This window comes from Leptonychotes weddellii, chromosome 1 (assembly GCF_054177405.1).
Source record: "Leptonychotes weddellii isolate Sample4059 chromosome 1, ASM5417740v2, whole genome shotgun sequence".
In the NCBI taxonomy this organism is placed as follows: domain Eukaryota; kingdom Metazoa; phylum Chordata; class Mammalia; order Carnivora; family Phocidae; genus Leptonychotes; species Leptonychotes weddellii.
This window is the reverse complement of record NC_138369.1, coordinates 104,728,837-104,748,201: the sequence shown is the minus strand read 5'-3', so window position 1 is coordinate 104,748,201 and position 19,365 is coordinate 104,728,837. Positions and strand designations below refer to the sequence as shown.

General features: G+C 37.8%; 1 protein-coding gene across 1 annotated transcript in view; it reads left to right on the top strand.

Annotated features, from left to right (window-relative positions):
• Positions 1–19,365, top strand: part of SERPINI2 (serpin family I member 2) — a 31,140-nt gene that overhangs the window by 10,736 nt on the left and 1,039 nt on the right. The window contains exons 5-7 of the mRNA XM_006735713.3: positions 8,490–8,587; positions 12,647–12,733; positions 15,821–15,910. Coding sequence (XP_006735776.1) covers positions 8,490–8,587; positions 12,647–12,733; positions 15,821–15,910 — 275 coding nt within the window. The remainder of the gene's footprint in view (positions 1–8,489; positions 8,588–12,646; positions 12,734–15,820; positions 15,911–19,365) is intronic.

Genomic DNA, 19,365 nt, shown 5'->3' with positions numbered 1-19,365 from the left:
AACGTTTTCATTTCATCCAGAATAGATTATACCCTCATCATTTCAAACTTCACTATCTCCATCCCACTGGTTCTATTTGCATAATGAAAAGTTCATTGTGTTGCTTTTCCCAAACAAATGAGCACTTTGTCTTAAAGATGAATTTGAATCTTCGGTGTTATGAATACAGAAATATTAATTGGCAGTTGTACTCCCTTTTCTCAAACAAATTCCAGGCACCAAAGATTTTTTAAAAATGTGGTGGCAGTTTCAGTTATGGTACCTCATTACATACTTCCATTCATAGCACAAAATCTAGCAAATAGAAGGTGCTAAAAAAGTGATAGCTATTTTTCTTTCAAAAGTAATGGCTATTTTCTTTCTCTGTTAAGATCACTGCCCAGGGGGCCTTGGTGGCTCAGTCAGTTAAGCATCTGCCTTCAGCTCATGTCATGATCCGAGGGTCCTGGGATCGAGTCCCGCATCGGGCTCCCTGCTCAGCCGAGAGCCTGCTTCTCCCTCTCCTTCTGCCCCTCCCTTCCACTCATGCTCTCTCTCTCTCTCTTTCTCTCAAAATGAATACATACATACATACATACATACATACATTTCTTTAAGATCACTGCCCAGCCAATCCCAAAGTAGAAAGTGTTCTCTGACTTCTTCTCTCATGCCTATCGCCTGTCTGGAAGGCCCTTCCTTCTTTGCGGTGTCTAATCAGTAAATTCTTATTCATCCTTCATTGTCTCCTCACAATTAAGTCTTCGGTGTACTTTTCCCCAACATGCTCAATTAGAATCAACCATCCCTTATCTTTATTTCTAGAGCATTTCATACCAATTTACCTATGATACTTGTTACATTACATTTCCGTCTCTTGCTCACGTTCTTGTCTATCCTATTAAGATGTGAGCTCTGGAACAGGGGGTTATGTCTCTTTCATTTTGGTTTCCATAGTCCCTAGGACATTTCATGGCACATTGTAAGTGCCAAACGAATACTGTTGAATTACATTATATAAATATTTTCAAAGAAAACAATTCTATGTTGTTTCCCTTTATCTAATTTTAAATACCCCAAAAATCAGAATTCAACTTTCCAGTCACATTTTAATTCATTCCCTGTGAGGATCCTGATGAAACTTTCCCATACATGCAGCATAATGAAAGACAGGACATCAACCATTTTCTTGGAAACCTCTCTAGAGAAATAAACATGAGATTTTTAAACTCACAAGACTGAAAATTTTGTTATCAATTATTCAATCACATTAATACAATATTATATTTTTTTTAAAGATTTTTATTTATTTATTCATGAGAGACAGAAAGAGAGAGAGAGGCAGAGGGAGAAGCAGGCTCCCAAGGAGCAGAGAGCCCGATGCGGGACTCGATCCCAGGACCCTGGGATCATGACCTGAGCCGAAGGCAGACGCTTAACCATCTGAGCCACCCAGGCGCCCAATACAATATTATATTTAAAATGTATTCACTTCTCACAAAAGGATGAGCCTTCCAATTTATTAAAGGAATGATTTGCTCATGTGTTAAGTTCACAAGCAGTTTTAGTCCATCAGGACACATTTATTGAATTTAGTTTCCTGAGCAGTAAGATCATGGATTGAAAGTTCTGAAGTACCTTTTCCCCTAAATGAATAATTTCCTTACAACAGAAAAATACCCATTTAAAATCTGTGTTCGGTACAGAGAGGGAAAACTATATAGGCTGAGTAGATACTCTAGACTGGACTGACAATTTTCAGTTTTATTACTCAATGCTGTGTTTCTTTCATATCTGGATGAATGCATTAGGCTTTCAAAATGATAACTAAAGATTTTAGTAAAACCAAACAATTTAATCAGCTGTGTTAGTTTCCTAGGGCTTAAAACAATGAGAAATTCATTCTCATAATTCTGGAGGCTAGAAGTCCAAAATCAAGGTGTCAGCAGGGTCGTTCTCTCCGAGACTGTGTGGAATCCTTCCTTGCCTCTACTCAGTTTCTGGTGGCGATCAATCATCTTTGGTGTTCCTCTGTTCTTAGACGCACCACTCCAGTCTTTGCCTCTGTTGTCATTTGGTCATCTCTCTTCACATGGCATTCTCTTTTCTTATAAGGACACCAATCATATTGGATTAAGGGCCCCCTCTATTCCATTATGACCTTGGCCTAACTAATTACATCTGCAATGACCCTATTTCCAAATAAGGTCACATCATGAGGTACTAAGAGATAGGGCTTTAACATATGACTTTGGGTAGTGGGGGGCACAATTCAATCTGTAACCCCCACTATACTAAATTCTGTTAGTGTAAAACAAAATAAAAACCTCTTTGGTAGCAAAATTTAGTGCATGCCAAAGAGAGAAAAAATAATCATAAGAATGCTTCTATATTAGTAACACTAGGAAGGAACATGTGCGTGACTATTTAGATTTTGGTTACTGTTTAAGAAACATTTCTTCTTTCCCTTTGATGTAGGACTAGTTTAGAATCAAGGCCCATAAGACAGAGTATAGTCTAAAAATACTAGAGTGCTTTCTAGAGTTTATTAACATACCAGATATCTAATTTGGACATTACCCATGTTGGATAGCAGCTAAAATAATCATGTTACTTTGTCTCAATGTAATATGGGATCCTAGAAATATCATAGCAGTCAAAATTCTTCAGGTGGAAGAGTCTGACACACACTTTCTATATATCATATCTTCTCTATATAAGAAACTCTGTGAGAACATGTTTTATGATTATGTGTATGGGCAAAAGTGATTATTTAATACATGCAAAGAAAATAAAGAAGTAACTTTCATTTATATAGCAGTTTAACTTTGTAAAGCATTTAATTTAAAGTATTTTAATACTAATGTCCTAATGTTGTGGTTCTACTGTCTGACTTGGTTACATCTTGCATTTCACAGAGAAGGAAACTGAGTCACTCAAAAAGTGAATTGATCAACATTCAACTAAGTGTTGGGAGACAGAATTAGCTCTCACGTCTACTGTCTTACAGCTTTATGCTCTTATTGGTTTGCTACTTCCTAGAAATGTTATGTCCTGGTCAAAAACACAGATTGATTGGGATCCCACTATGGACAAGGAACTGAAACAGATGTAAAACGATATACATGCTCCCTACTGATAAGATGGTTACCACCTAGATGGAGTGGTGCAAGATTTGCACAAGAAATTTACTAACAATATCCAGAAGTAGACAATAAATATTAAAAGAAAGTTACAATCAGTAAACACTACGAGATTCATGAAAAAAAGAGGGGACAGGGAGCACTAGAAACTAGAGTTGTAAACAAGGGCTTTATGGAAGAGGAAGAACTTGAACAGGGCTTTAAAAGAATCGAGAGGGTTAAGTCCCATATGGAAAGGGGAATTGTTGAAAATCTCCAAGTAAGATAGTGGAATGATTAAGGCAGTGTTTTAGAGAGATATATTTGGTAGTCACAATGCCTTTGTTCATGACAGGTAACTTGTTTGAATACTCTCCCCACTTCCCACCACCATCCCCATGTTTCTGGATAACTTCTCTTGGTCCTTAAAACCAAGTTTGGGTTTTAGAAAGCTTTTCTGATCTTTTCATTCAAGATAACACAATATCTGGGGTGCCTGGGTGGCTCAGTGGGTTAAGCATCTGTCTTTGTCTCAGGTCATGATCCTGGGGTCCTGGGATCAAGCTTTGAGTTGGGCTCCCTGCTCAGCGGGAAGTCTGCTACTCCCTCTCCCTCTGGCCCTCCCCTCTGCTTGTGCTCTCACTCTCATGCACGCACTCTCTCTCTCAAATGAATAAATAAAAAATCTTTTAAAAAAGAAGATAACAACATCTTCCCTTTTCCCTGCTGGGAAAACTCCTTGCACCTTGTGTTTATTTCTGCATAGCAGTTATATTAACATTATTATTTCATCTTCCTCAGTGGGCAATAAACTTCTTGCGGTCAGAGTTATGCATATTTCCTTTCTGTGACCCCAGCACAAAGCATGAATCTGAAAAATAGTAGTTGTTCACTAAACATTTGTTGCTCTAATCTGAAGAGTTGTGATGTTCAAGATGTGTTAAAGAGGGAAAGAATGAAGCCCAAAAGATCAGTTAAGAAACCCCTGCAGTAATTTGGCACAAAGTAGGGAGTGTTTAAAGGGAACAGGTTCCCTGGGAATAGTAAGGAACTGGTGAAATAGGAAGACATTTATTGGAGTATTGACTAACGAGATATGGGTTACAAAGAAATAGATTGTTTGGAAGTTCTAAATTTGACTTACTAGGAAAATGAGAAGACTGTGATTTCTTATTCTTTTGTGACAGTCCTTAGCTGGGCACTTTGGACTTCTAGAAAGTTCTGTGGTAGACTTCAGAGAGTCCTTGAAGCCTTTGAAACTATTAGCAAGTTTGTATATGTAAGGTTTTACATTTATTTTCCTTCGGAGAGGCTTTGTAGTGGTCAATGAATTCTCAGTGGTCTGGGTCTTTACATTGGTTAAATGCTACAGTTCTATTCAAAGGTATAGTAATAACTAAACAACAGCCATAGTCTTTCTGAGAGATACCATTTTTAAAAAATATTGACTGATGTGGCATCTCACAGTATCTTTAACAACTGTTGAAACAAGATCATGGAAAATAGAGCATAATATTGAAGACCAAGCTGTATAACTTTAAATAACTTACCTAAGATTTTTTTAAACTGTTAAATGAGACAACAATAATATGTGCCTCATGGAGTTATTGTGAGGGTTATATGAAGTACTGTTTATAACATTTTTAGTACTCAATAGTATCTCTTATTATTTTTGTTATTCTTCTCACTCAGGTTTAACCTGTATTGAGCATCCATTATAGTGCCAACACTGTCCTAGATGCTGCTCCTCTTTACCACAGAGCCTTTAATCTGCCAAATAAATTTGATAGAGATCAACTTCTATACACACATTATGGATGAGGTACAGACCAGTAAATAGCTTGCCCGTGCTTACACAGCTAACACATGGCAGAGCCGACATTGCAAGAGTCAGAAAACAGATGCAATGTAGGCAAGCATGAGGGAGAGCACAGAACAGAGCAAGTGTCAGTGACACAATGAGCAGCAAGAGATGTGAAGCAGCAGTGCCAAAGAGACTTTGGAAAAGAGAGAACACCTTCCAGAGGACATGAAGTATGTTCTTACTGGGCTAGAAATCAATCCCAGGTTTGGCCAGCTTTGGATCTCTAAACAACTGAATGTGAACTGTGTATGGGTGGGGAGAAAAGTGATCTCAGGGTAAATGAAGCTGAATATGAGAATAGAAATGTCATGACCAGCTGCAGTAGTGATTAGAAAATGTTCACTTACTTTAACCTAATGGATACTGATACAAATTGGAATCGAGTTTACATTAAACAGTGTCTAGATATGTTTCGTATGGGACAGAAAGCACTTTTAGCTCAGCCATTGAGGCTAACAGAGTTTTTCATACATACACAGACACAGACACAGACACATAGATACATATATACAAACACACTCTAGGTAATTAGTCAGAAAGTGACCAAAAACTACCATGTACTCATATAATAGTCTAGGTCCACCACTGTCAGGGATTGTGTTACATTTTTATCCTCATGGGCAGACCTAAGATTTGGTTTGGTTGGCTCTAAACCTGAACGTTCCAAGGATGACTCAAGCCCACTGAATCAAAACCAGGATTCCAAGTATTATGGATGGGGACCCCAAGGGAGACCCATCTAAGACTTTCTGTCAATAAGTAAGAGTCCTGGGTATAAAGGGAAAGGAACAGGCAACACCAATCCACAAAAGGGCCTACAGACCAAGAGTGGCTCCATCTTAAAATGGAAATTCTAAATTGTTTTCTTCATTTTCTGCACCTGTTACCTGTGTTAAACCCCTTTAAGCCCAGTGGTTCCATATGGCAGTAAACTGGTAATAGATACTGTTTACATATGCTAAAACATTCATTTTATGATTACTTAATTGTTAATTATCTATTCAGTCTCTTTGCTGATTATTCTTTTATCTTTAGATGTATTCTTTAGACAATTTTAGATGAGGGTCAAGGAAAAGGGGAAATGAACCACATCTAAAATAAATATTAAGTCTCACAAAATTTGAAAGAGGCACATAATTAACATTGTATATATATTGATTGAGATTATGATTTCAAATTATATTTTGATTAGAAGGCAATGTGGGTTAGCACATTAACTTTGACTTGGAATGGCCCTGAATTTGAATCCCAGCTTTGTCTCCTATCTTGAACTTGAGCCTGGAAATCAACCTCTTCAATCTTCCACTTTCTTAATTAATGGGAATAATGCTAACTTCCCTGGGTTTTTGTGAAGATTAAAAACTATAATCTGTATTAAGTGTCTAACACATGGAAGTACTACTTCACACCTGGCAATTCATGACTCCAGTAATTGCGGATAATTAGAAATTGGCTGTATATTATACTTTTATTAAATGGTTGAATGAGTTTCTATTGCTGTAGGTTTCGTTGGACTACATTATAAGCAGGACTGTAGCTTAAATGACTCTCCACTGATAATTAGGCATTATTAAAAGTTGTAATAAGTCTTTCAGTATTCTTGTCATTATCCTAAAACTATTCTGCTAAAAATAGCCAATTTTTAGGTGAACTAGAACGTTTATTTTCCACCTTTTAGATGCCTACACTCCATTTAGTTGTTAAAAAGAGTGTAGTAATAAAAACAGGGAAAAAAGTGGAAAGATGTCAAAACCATCAGGCTGCATTATCTTTCTTAGTTGGAAGTGAAAAGAAAGAAGTTGAAAACAGTGGCATAATGCAAACTATTTTCACTACCAGTAGATTTTAATGCCCATGTTGTGTCCATCCTCAGGGCTCTGAATAAGTTAATCTTTTCTGAAAGTACATAGTATTTTACCAAGATATAATTCAGGCCCAGTAAATCTCTGCCATAGCATGTTCATTTTTTTTTGAAGAATTATAATTGACAAACTGAGGGTTTTAGAGGGGAGGGGCATGGGGGTATGGGTTAGCCCGGTAATGGGTATTAAAGAGGGCACATATTGCATGGAGCACTGGGTGTTATACGCAAACAATGAATCATGGAACACTACATCAAAAACTAATGATGTAACGTATATTGACTAACATAACATTAAAAAAAAAAAAAAAAAGCTTGTTCAGTATTTGGCAACTAAAACAGTGATCTACTTGGACTGATTGCTCGAGCTAATTTCCAGGCCTGGGTATGGGCTTAGCTCTTAGCTAAGCAAGGATCCTGTCCTTGACCAGCCTTGTGTGGAGAGCACAGGAGCAAATGCCCATCTGTTCACAGACTGAGCTCCTTAGGCAGGGCTTGTCCTGGAATTTCACCGATGGAAGAAATATAAAGAACCCCCTGTTCTTTTCTCTCGTGAAGTTTCCAACCTGGTTTTTAAAAGCACATTGATGCTTCTGGCATCTCTAAAGTCAGTAAGTACTAGCTTTTCTTTTTTCTTCCTTTTTAGTGAAATGATAAACAGATTCAGTATTCTGTTAACTTGGAATCATAGATCAGCCTGTGAGAGTCTTTGAGATTCTCTGGTTAGGGTCTTCAAGTCAGGGAGATTGACGTTTGAAGATTTGAGTGGAAGCTAGAGTCCTAACTTCGGGCCCTGCATAAGAAGTAGTGGCCAGCAACTTTTTTTCCCCTCCTATAATTTTTTATCTTTTATTTTGTTTTAAGAAATTTAATTCCCTTTCTATCTTTTACCCTTTTTTTTTTAAAGATTTTATTTATTTATTTGAGAGAGAGAGAATGAGAGAGAGAGCACATGAGAGGCGGGAGGGTCAGAGGGAGAAGCAGACTCCCTGCCGAGCAGGGAGCCCGATGCGGGACTCGATCCAGGGACTCCGGGATCATGACCTGAGCCGAAGGCAGTCGCCTAACCAACTGAGCCACCCAGGCGCCCTCTTTTACCCTTTTTACAGGACCTATTGGGAAGATAGTAGGTGTGTCCATAAATTGAAGGAAGTCACATCAGCTGTGACAATGGAAGGATAGCAGATTATTAACGTCTGTCTGTGCTTCAGTAGCCAACAATCTCCTCCAAGGGCTGTTGGCTTCTCTTCCCCTTCCATGGTATTTTGGATGTACGCCAGCAACCATCTTTGATGGTGTGAAAAACCAGAGTATATACAGTTGCTGGAGGGAAACTTTACTTTTCGAGGGAAGGAGCCAAGCAATTGAAAACTTAGAACTCTCACCCTGTTTTGTTAGATAATTATAACTTCAGAAAATATAGTATTTTCTTCCCTCCTCCCACCAGCCATTTATCTGGGAAGCAAGTTATTAGCAACTTCAGAACTGCTCAGTGGAGCTGGGGGACAATGGTATTATACATATGAGGAAATGTAATTGGGATAATGAAAACAAAAGATTTCACATTATAATTTCTTCCAAGTCATCCATTTTGTAGCAAACATTTTGGTAGCAAATGTATACAGTTTTTTAAGAATTTTCCTCTTCATTTTTTTTTTAACAGATTTAAAGTAGAACAAAAATTAGACTTCAAAGAAGCTTTGTATTCTTTGAATATAACTGAGATATTTAGTGGTGGCTGTGACCTTTCTGGAATAACAGGTAGTGTGATAAATAATTCTTATATTATTATGTTAATATGTTTTCTTAGTAACTCTGTCAACTGACTGATCTGAAAGAGCATTCGGCCCCAGAAAATACATACACACCCGGTGACTAAATGTCAGAGTCATGTTGAGCTGTCTGTAAATAAGCACTTTATTTTGTATTTAAGTCACTTCCCTTAAAGAAAGTCAGAAAGCATTTTAGAATGTTAGATAAGCCTTCTAAACATGCTTGTAATAAAACTATGTAGGTAAAGTAGTATACGGGCTTTTATTTCAGCCCTGTTTGGATTTCCTTATCTGAATAATGGGAATTACAACTTTGAGGCTCTCATCTACGCGGAGCTAATAAAGCTCTTATAAACCAATTTGCAAATGTTAATTTGGTAATATTGGAGGCCATGAAATCGGCATCCACAAGCTGCTGGACGATGAACACAATCTAGAAATTGTAATGCCACAGCTTGCAGATTTAGCTTGAGACTAACAACACATCTGAGGAGATGGAGCTTTTATGCTAACTCACACCTGGGAAACTCCACATGGCTAAGATGCTCACTCACACAACAAAGCCCAAGACAGTGTTTTATTTTTTCTTGTCTTGGCAGTACCCACTAGTTGAAAAATATCTAACTAAAGAGAAAAAAAAAGATGGACAAAGAGGACCAATTTGTCCCCAAGTTTCTTACCCTCTTTTAAATGCAGTCTTCTGTTTTATTAAAAAAAAAAAAAAAAAAAAAGGCCTAACAATACAAGCCTGTCTGTCTGATGGGGTTTTGTATCATAACATGGAAATATTGTGTATTCCTATATAAATATCTGGGCTTTGGAGAAGTATTCATTAATTTATTCACTCATCAATTATGTGGGTAAATGAATAGAATGAGCTTTCCTGATGGAGGAGGTGGGTGGGGTACACTGGTGACAGATGTTCATTATTACCTTCACACATGATTTAGCTACTTGTTCGCACGCTGACAGAGATATCTGACTTCTCTGACAATTTCATCGGCATCCAGAATGAGGCAGTCAACATTAAATACTGCAACGGCACGCTATCTAAGTGTACCCCGGAACACAGCCATCCCGCCAACCTAACATCAACCAACCCATTTTTCAAGCACTTCTTCCTGTTAGCCTTCTTTCTGACCTTCAGATGCTCACTCGCTATAAGCAGGCATTTCAAGCAGCCACTCTCTCTACAAATCTCCAGCAACTGATGACTTCTATAAAATCTCCTTTTATAGGCAGGTTTATCACGAGAACACTTCCAAAACTCTTTATAAGAGAATTTGTGCAAGAGAATAACTTCCAACGGCGAAAAACAAACGTCCAACATTTTCTGCTCTTTCTCTCCTGAGTTGCCTATTTGAGTTGCTTTAACTACTTTGGTTCTATCTTCCTGCCAGAAATAAAATAGCCAGGGCCATCACTGGTACTGCATCTGGTCATCAGGAGAACAGTAAATTCCCCGCTATCCCTATTTATCACGTGTGCAGTAAACATTCTCTAAAAGCTACTGCGAAGGAGGCTAACACTAGTGCTGTGGGATATTTACACAAACTTTGAATGAAATGTTTTCAGACAGTTACTTTTGGAAACTTGGAGATGAATATTTGGCTTCACACTGCTATTACTTCTTGTGGTTACCTTTAGTAAAATATTTAAGCTTTCTGAGCCTCAGCTTTCTAATTCGTTAAATGAGGTAACAAATTGTAGTGGTGAAAATAATTGAAAGAATGTATGTAGGTCACCTCGTTCTGTATCTGGCACATAATAGATACTAAATAAATGGTAAATATATTAAAAAAAAAACAACAAGTGGGTCTATGGCACATTAATATTTACTTGGACATCTTCTAGCAAAGCTGTAGAAGGTTTCTTGTCCTCTTAATTTGACAGAGACATACTTGGAATATTCATAGAAAAGGAGAAAAATTATTACAAACCTGAAGAAATCAGTGACTTTATGGAGTCCAGATTCCTTGTTCCAGTCTATTAGCTGTCAGGTCCCGTTCTTTTCCCAAGATCAGGTCCTCCTCGTGGTAAGACCGGATACGTGAGACCAGAGGCTCAGCGTGGAGTCCCTTGATCTGGTATCAGTGCTAAACCGGGTGAAATTTTCCACTGCACCCCAACATGCTTTTTATTCTTCACTCTTGGCTTGGTATGGGTCTTTAGGTCAGCTACTCTGGGCTCCACATGTGAATCCTGTCTTATTCTAGGCAGTCCTCAGGAAAGAACTTGCTTACTTGCCTGATCTCGTAGCACACCATTCTCTCGCATTTCAAGATGTGCATGCCCCCTCTTCTCCATCTTATTTGTTTCTGTCGCTGGACATGTTCATATCCATGATTTATTTGTTTGACAAATATTTATTGGAAGCCAACTACATGCCAGGCAGTTTTGTAGGGATGCATAAAATGGACAAAAGTTCTGCTTCTAGTGAAGTTTACATCTGCTGATGAATAATTAATAAGCAATTCGTTAATTAAATGGAGAGGTGATGGATGCTGTAAGTGAACTAAAACAGCATCATGGAATAAATGGTGATTAGGTCAGATACAGGCAGAATTAGAAGACTGGGTTGGGAAGTAACATTTTTGTTGGGACCTAAAGAACAACGGAGCCAGTCAGGGAAAGTTCTGGGGAAGAGGGTTTTAAGCAGAAGGAGAGTTAGGGCTAAGGCCTTGATACTTGACCTTGAGCTGGAGCTACTGGATGAAGAGAGGAAGGTAGTAGATGAGTATAAGAGGTATTCAGGGGCCCAGATAAAGTGATCGCAAGCAATTTGGAGTTTATTTTTAGGAAGCCAATTTTTTAAAAAGATTTTATTTATTTATTTGGCAGACAGAGACACAGCGAGAGAGGGAACACAAGCAGGGGGAGTGAGAGAGGGAGAAGCAGGCTTCCCACTGAGCAGGGAGCCCAATGTGGGGCTGGATCCCAGGACCGAAGGCAGACAGGCAGATGCTTAACGACTGAGCCACCCAGGCGCCCCAGGAAGCCATTTTTTATGCAAATATCCCTTTGGAGACTTCTCTTTCTCTTGCCTGAGGGGCTTTACTTTTCTGTGAGCTGCCAGAGCTGGTTCCCCTCTACTGTAAGGAATTTCTTCCCGAATCCTTGTAAATCTGGTGGTTTTGGTGGAGTCTGCGTGGTCCCGTCAGCTTTCTCTCCCAAGAGAAACAAAGCTCTTTTTTATCCTTTCTCTTCAAGTTTCCAGGCCCATCGTCCTTCCTCCACTTTCTGGCCACCACTGAACCCGGGAGCATGTTCCTATTGTCTCTTTGAGGCACACTGTCAGATCTGAGTGGTCCTGACACAGCGGGAGTGGCTGATGGCTTCTGAACTCGTGGCTTCACTTTCCCCTTCTCAAGGAGACTATCCCTGTAGGTCACAAGATCAGAAACGCTTCACACATATAGCAGTTCCACCAAGGGGAGAAGAGGGGCATGTTCTCTCAGCTTGTATCCACACTGGAACAGAATGTTGTAAGACACACCCTGACACTGAGGAATTTGACAGGTTTTTAAAGCATAGCTCTGAAGTGATTTGGTAACAGATGACACAAAAGCTCTTTAGACTTTCATAGCCTCACCAGTCTTGAAAGAAAGTAAATTTTGTTTTAAAGTCAGATCAAAACTGAATACAGAATTCAAAAGGCAAGTTGGCTTTGAGGTTGAATACATAGGGTGGGATTAATTCAAATCTGTAAAGCCTTTTTCATCTTGTCTGTAGACCATAGCAAAGCGGGGCAAAACCTTCTGTCCGTACAAATATTTCACTTAGTGGGATACCTGATTTGAGGCTTATCCCCTTCTATCTTTGCCTTTGTATCTGGGCTAAACTTGATCTCTCTCTGTGGGTCTCTGTATCATTTCTGCAAGAGCTAAACTACCTTCCACCTCTAGCAAATTAACTAACTTGGGAAGAATTTGTTATTGTTTTTTTCCTAGAAATTTCTTTGTTCATTTGAAAATGTAATTAACACGGGACCTAGTAAGTAATGGCTCTGAGTTCTAATCCTTAAATACACTTTCCTATTTTCCAACAGACTCAGCTGAAGTGTTTGTTTCCCAAGTCATGCAACACGTTTTTTTTGAGATAAATGAAGACGGCAGTGAAGCCGCAACATTGACTGGTAGGACAAATGGTTTCACAACCAGCCAAGAGGAAAGACTGGGGGGGAAATGCGCAGCGTTAGGACATTGGCATTTCTGCATGACTCTGACCTCCTGTTTCCTTCCTACTGTCCCCTACACTGTAGGAAGAAAAGAGAAATTGGTTGTATAAGCTATTTCTGCATCTCTGCAGGTGCTGCTTAATAAAAAAGGCCGGGGAAGGGATTTGATTAGGACTTGAGGCCTACCTACTAATATTGGCTTTTTTGTAAGTTGCATTTTACCTGCCAATCAGGAGATAGGACCTGTGGAGGAAACTTCCTGTTCAAACATGAAATCCTTATTGTTCAGGAATGCTTACTCTTAGGTAATTGTATTAATTTCCTTCTTTTATTACACCAAGTAGGCCCCTACTTTTCTAATATGGTTTTTGTCATTATCTACACACCAGTGCCTCTCAAAGTTAGCTGCCCATTAGAATTACCTGGAAAGCTTTTTAAAATCCTATGTGCAGTCTATTCCCCAAAATTAAATTAGTAAATTAATTAAATTAGTATCTCTGGAGGTGAAATCCAGACTCTAGCATTTTCTTACATTTCCCTAAGTGATTTCCATGTACATCCAAGGTTGGGAACCAGAGCTCTGCGGTGGCTTGCGGCCCGTCCTCGCTACTGCAAGTCAAATGTAGTGTGTAGACGTGGCAACAACATCACTTGGGAGCTTGTTAGAAATGCCAACCCTCAGGCCCAACGCTGGAGCTACTTAATCAGAATCTGTGTTTTTTCCAAGGTCCCTAGGTGATTTGTGCACAGTTTTACAGTTTGTGATCCACTCCTTTATGATAGATTTTCTTGAATAAATGGCATTTTGAATAGTATCTATGCTGCATACAAGTAATCCTCAAAAAAATAATTGGAGGAAATTTAATTAGAAATGCAAAAGCGACTTTAATGAATGTCTCATAAGTCTATTTTAATTCTTCAGACTCTTGTGATTTTAGCCAATATGTAAAAGATATGCACCCTTTAAATGGTCTTATTGATAAATTTCTATAAATGTATATCCGTGTTGTTAATTTCTCGGTTAATTTGTAATACTATGTAGTGTCAGTGGATTTTGACACGTGGGTGGGTCACACTGGACTCCCGCTACTGTTCTGTCATCTCCCAAAGGACTTGGCATCGCTGTGCTCAAGGAACTTAGATTGGAGAGCATGGGCTATTTCAATCTTGGAGAAATAAAAAAGTTGCATTGGATGAAGTTGTTGGCCTATGTAGACAAATTTTCCAGGTGCTTTTACATAAGAGTCTTTACAGATCATCATCTGATTCTCTCATTATATTGATGAAGAAAGAGGCCCACGACATGAAGTGGTTTGCCTAGGGTCATACTATTAATTGACAGCTCAGTTTGTACTCTAATCAGGTTCTCTGACTTCAGGTTCAGAGCTCTTTGGACTATCACCCACTGCCTCTAATTTAAGTCTAGAGTTCTCTTAGAGGGGCTAACAGTCATAAAGGGATCAGCAGTGACCCTGATGTGTTACACATCAGAATAGTTTTCAGTGTGAGTATTTTGACTTTCAGGCATCTGCTCAGTGGATGCTCAAGAACAACAACAACAAAAATCTCAAGTGTTCACCCAAGTGAGAATGGGAATGACACTGACTATGCTTTTTTGTATTCTCTCATCAGTTCAGATATAGGTCTCTATTCACTCGTAATTTGGGCATTGTAGCCCTGATATTGCAGGTAGGAGAGTGCCATGCATTTTATATTACTAAGGTTATGCTTGATTCTGAAGGTGATCAGAATATGCCACCCCAAATAAGCCACTTTGTCTGAAGGGTTCTTGTGAGCTGAAGAAAATGGAGAAACAGCACAGGAAAAAAAAAAGAGCTCTCTACTCTCCCCCGATCTGCCTATAAACAGGGCATAAATTTCCCTTGTGAAGGTGTCTGTCCTCCTCTCTTGCATATCAGAAGGAGAATAACCTTTATCACAAGAGATGAAAGTTGGCACTGAAGTGAGTCTACATAACAAACCTTACTAAATAACCCTCTTATACTATTAATTTTTCCCATATATTTACCTTCCTACAATTTATTGCCCCTTTTTCGGTCTAGTCACTTCTCCACAATTTACTACCTTTTGTTAAAAAGGTAGATAAGCTCTCAAGCCTAACATTTTGGGGGGATATTTACTTCTTTTCTGTGAGGCTCCTTTGGGGTTATAGAATAAACCGTTTCTTCTGCTAATCTAGCTTTTGTCAGTTTAATTTGCATACCCCCGCCACAAAGAGTGTAGAGGATATTTTTCCTTCTCTACCATTATTTTTCAGTTCTGATCATTCCTGTTGCATTTTTAAAAATGATTTTCATGAGTCTGAAAAAAATTTGTACAAAATCATTGCATTATTGGTAAAGGAAACATCTGAATTGAGTGTAGAAATACTTAATTTAAAAAGAAAGAAAACCCAGCCATTTAAGTTTATCCACTCTAAATGTCGGCAAGTTCTACAATGGAGCCACATGATATAAATTATTATAGTAAATAATTATTAAGGCAACAAATCTCTTCTTCTAACCACATAATAAAAATCCCATAATCATTCACAGCACAAATCCTAAAAGCTCTGAGCCCACAGAATAATTCTGGAAAAGTTGAAAAAAAATAAATTTGAACTCGGATGTGATTACCACAAGCCTGGAGAATAGAAATGAAATGCAAACATATCTGGATAGGAATTAAAAGTTGAAACATTAGAAGAATAAATCATATAATGTAAATAAAAAGTAAGCAGAAAATTACTGTTTAAAAGAACTTTTTCAACTGCTTTCACTAAATTGAATCTAGTATCTGACTTTCTTCTTCATTGAGCATGAATGTGAAGTTAGAATTATTCCTTGAACAATCCACTATTTGTTCTTCTGCTCTTTGATTTTAAATTTATTCCAGATTTCTCTGTATTTTGAAAATGGTTATTTTTCTACATGTTAACTCATCAAATGAAATGTCTTTTCCTGTCCACAAAAAGTATTATGGATATATTTTCTTTTTTCATCCTTTAATGTGCACATCTAAATAAGTATTGTCTCTATTTCATAGGCATGCACATCCCTGTGATCATGAGTCTGGCTCAAAACCAATTTATAGCAAATCATCCATTTCTGTTTATTGTGAAGAATAACCCAACAGGTATCTTTTCTAGTATTCTCTGGGGGAACTGCTTGAGTCAAACAGACCTAGTTCTAGTCGCTATTTGTAATCTACATATCTGAGATCATTTATCCTTTCAATGTATTTAATCTGTTTCCATTTTTCAATTTATTCTTTCAGTGGTCTATTTAGTGAATGCCTCTTTTTATTCCAGGCATTGTATTTTAAGAGGTGACAGGGGCCTAAAATAGGGCATTGGTAGTAATAGCTGCCAACACAGCTATTATTATATGCTAGCGATTTTAAATACCTATCTCTAAAGCTAACACCATTCCAACAGGTTAGCTATTTGAGCAATGACAACATAGAAGCTCAGAGAGAAGTTATATAATTTGTCTAAAGTCATATGGCTGGAGAGTGGCAGAGTGGAAATAGGACTTGTTTGTCTCAGAAATCAACTCTCCATGATGCTGCAAGAGGAATAGAAATGGGGAGTTGCACATTTGTGAAGGTTTCAGAGGTAAATTCAAAAAGAACAAGTGACGAGCTATATTCTCTGAGTGGGAGGGAGAGGTCAAATATAATTACAAATCTCCAGTGTGGGCAGTTGATGAAAGATGATGCAGTTAGCTACAAAAGGTAGAGGTAGGTGTGGATTGGACTGCATTTGACACAAAGGCAACATGTGGAGTATTTGGCCACTTGCTCTGCACACAATATCAGCATCCCTAGAGACTGACAGTGTGAACTTGGGTGTTAGACTTGGCTCAAGTCCTAGCTCTGTTAACTAATGGTTGTAAGACAAGTCAATGATACTTCCTAAGCCCTGTTTTCTCCACCTCCTATTTAAACATAATATTAGTACTCATCTCTTAAGAGTTAAAAGAATATATGAAGGCTGTAAAACCATGCCTGGCACGTACTGTTCATTCTGTTAAGTCAATAATTATGAATGAGGGACTGATTGAATACATGAAGGAAGGAAGGAAAATGGAGAAGTTTGTATAAGTTGGGTTACATGGAAAAGAGACATAGTTAATTTTAGATCTGAATCTGTTAGATTAGCTAATGGTACTGATATTATTGTCCTCCTGAAGGATGTACCACTCTCTCTTTTAAGGCTCCATGAAACCAATGCTGAGTGACCCTTCTGAAAGTTACATCTTGGAAACAATGAGATAGTTTTAGATATGCTGAGATTGCATTAACACAACTTCAATTCCAGTGGTGGATGTGTCAGTGTTAAAGGATATTCTGAGCGTGTCATTTGATCTATGCATGCTTAACCTTTGGATAACTCTAATTTCTTACAATTAGTATGTAATTATCGAGTATGGAGAATTGAAAGAAATGAAGCTGCATTGGACATCAATGCACAAGGAAATAATGGCATTTATAATAATGTTGTTGGATTCTCTGTTTATAAAGTTGATGATCAAGGCCATGTAATTGCTACCAGTTAAACAGCAGTGAAAATTCTAATTCCCAAATAATCCATTTATTTATTTATCTGTGATAATGCTTAACTATCAGAACTTAATGACAATTTCTACTGTCTCATGATCTTTATTGTAATGAGACTTTCTAAACTAGGGTTACTCCCTTAAAGTATTGTTTAAAACGAATGGCTACTCATTTATCAGGGGCTGTATGTTGTTGCCATATAAAATGTAGAATGGGTCATTATCTTAAGATGATACACATTCGGTGGTTTATTTATTTTTCTCTCACAAATGAACTGAGGAAATCATTGCAATTGACAAAAATGGTGCCTTAGCATAGCATAGTAAACTACTAAATGGCTTAATGCTTTACATAAAATATATTCATTTGACGATTACTGAAGTAAGAGGGTGAATGATTTTAGATTTAGTATAATCAATTTTTATCAGATTTAAAATTTTCTTTCAGTCAAACAGTCCTCTTGGGCAAAATCCAAACATTATTTGTATTTTTCTACCACGTTAGTTTTATATTTCAGTATATTTACCCAAACCTCTTACTAAGCTGAACTTCCAAGGAAATGAAGAACATTTTTTCTACTTTCAGGCTGAGGGGGTAGGCCAGTGTTGGAGACTTCCAAACAAAATTGTGAAAGATGCTATATGAAATGTGCAATTTCTCAGAAAATGAATCATGATCCTGAAACTGACAGTAGTCCACACACAATAAAACAAATCGTGTTTAAAACTCTTTACGGTTTTGGGTTGAAAGAAGAAGCAGACTGCAGGATATACATTAAGAAATCTTTCTTCTAGGCTATTGGCTTTGGTTATGCTAGTGTATTTTAATATTAGGAAGTAAAAGTTGTTGTAGACATATATTGGTTAAATATGGAGGACACCTCTTTGAGAAGGGGGAATGTAGAGAAAAATGGAAACAATAATGATTTCTGCTTCAGCCTGCCTTTCTATCCATTGCTGTTATGTCCAGGGAGAGTTCACTAATCCATCCAATTTAATGGAGAGTAGATTGGTGACTGCATAAGGACTCCATTCAAAACGTGCTACTCCTTGGTCAAAGAAACAGATTGAGAAGACTGGGACAAATGGCTTTTATGTGATGTCTTACACTTCTGAGTGTTTAAAATTTTAAACTATTGTCTTCAATTATGAGTTCAGTTTCCATAAAAGTCACTTAAGGAATTTCCCAAACAATTCCAATAAGCATTTTAATGCCATAGAATTATAAATAGACAACAGTCATTACTGATTCCTATTGTGACAAAAGGCAATATACATCTTGGGAAAGTTATTTATGGGTCCCCATCTACCTGAAAAACAGGAGAATATGTTTTCTTTTTCTTGAAGTTATTCTGAGATTTTTGAGGGAAAGTATTATTGATTATAATCATTAAAAGAAAAAATCTGCTGGAGATTATGTCTATTTCTGTGTTACTGGCTCTTCTAGGACTATCTGTCTTTGGGCCAAACAGTAAAGAGTTAATGGAAAAGGACTCTAATAATTATTACAAGTACATTTCAGTATAATTTTCATTAGCTTTAAAATTATGTAAAATTTATTTTATCACTTTGAAATTCACATTTATTACATATATCTGTAAGGAACGTAAAAGTCAAGGCAACCCTTGGCATTGATCCATTCAAGCCACTTCTCTTACCCTAGTTGAAAAGAAAGGTGAATGGATTTTGACACATCCTTTATTTCTGTTTTGTCCTCTAGTTGTTAGTTCCTTTTTACTCGCAAACACAGAAAGGCTGGATTCAGGTGTTTACATTTCTGCTGTATACAATATCACCTCAGTGAGGATTTGGAAAGCACTAGCAATAAAAAATATTATCTTTTGGGCGCCTGGGTGGCTCAGTTGGTTAAGCGACTGCCTTCGGCTCAGGTCATGATCCTGGAGTCCCGGGATCGAGTCCCGCATCGGGCTCCCTGCTTGGCAGGGAGCCTGCTTCTCCCTCTGACCCTCCCCCCTCTCATGTGCTCTCTCTCTCTCATTCTCTCTGTCTCAAATAAATAAATAAAATCTT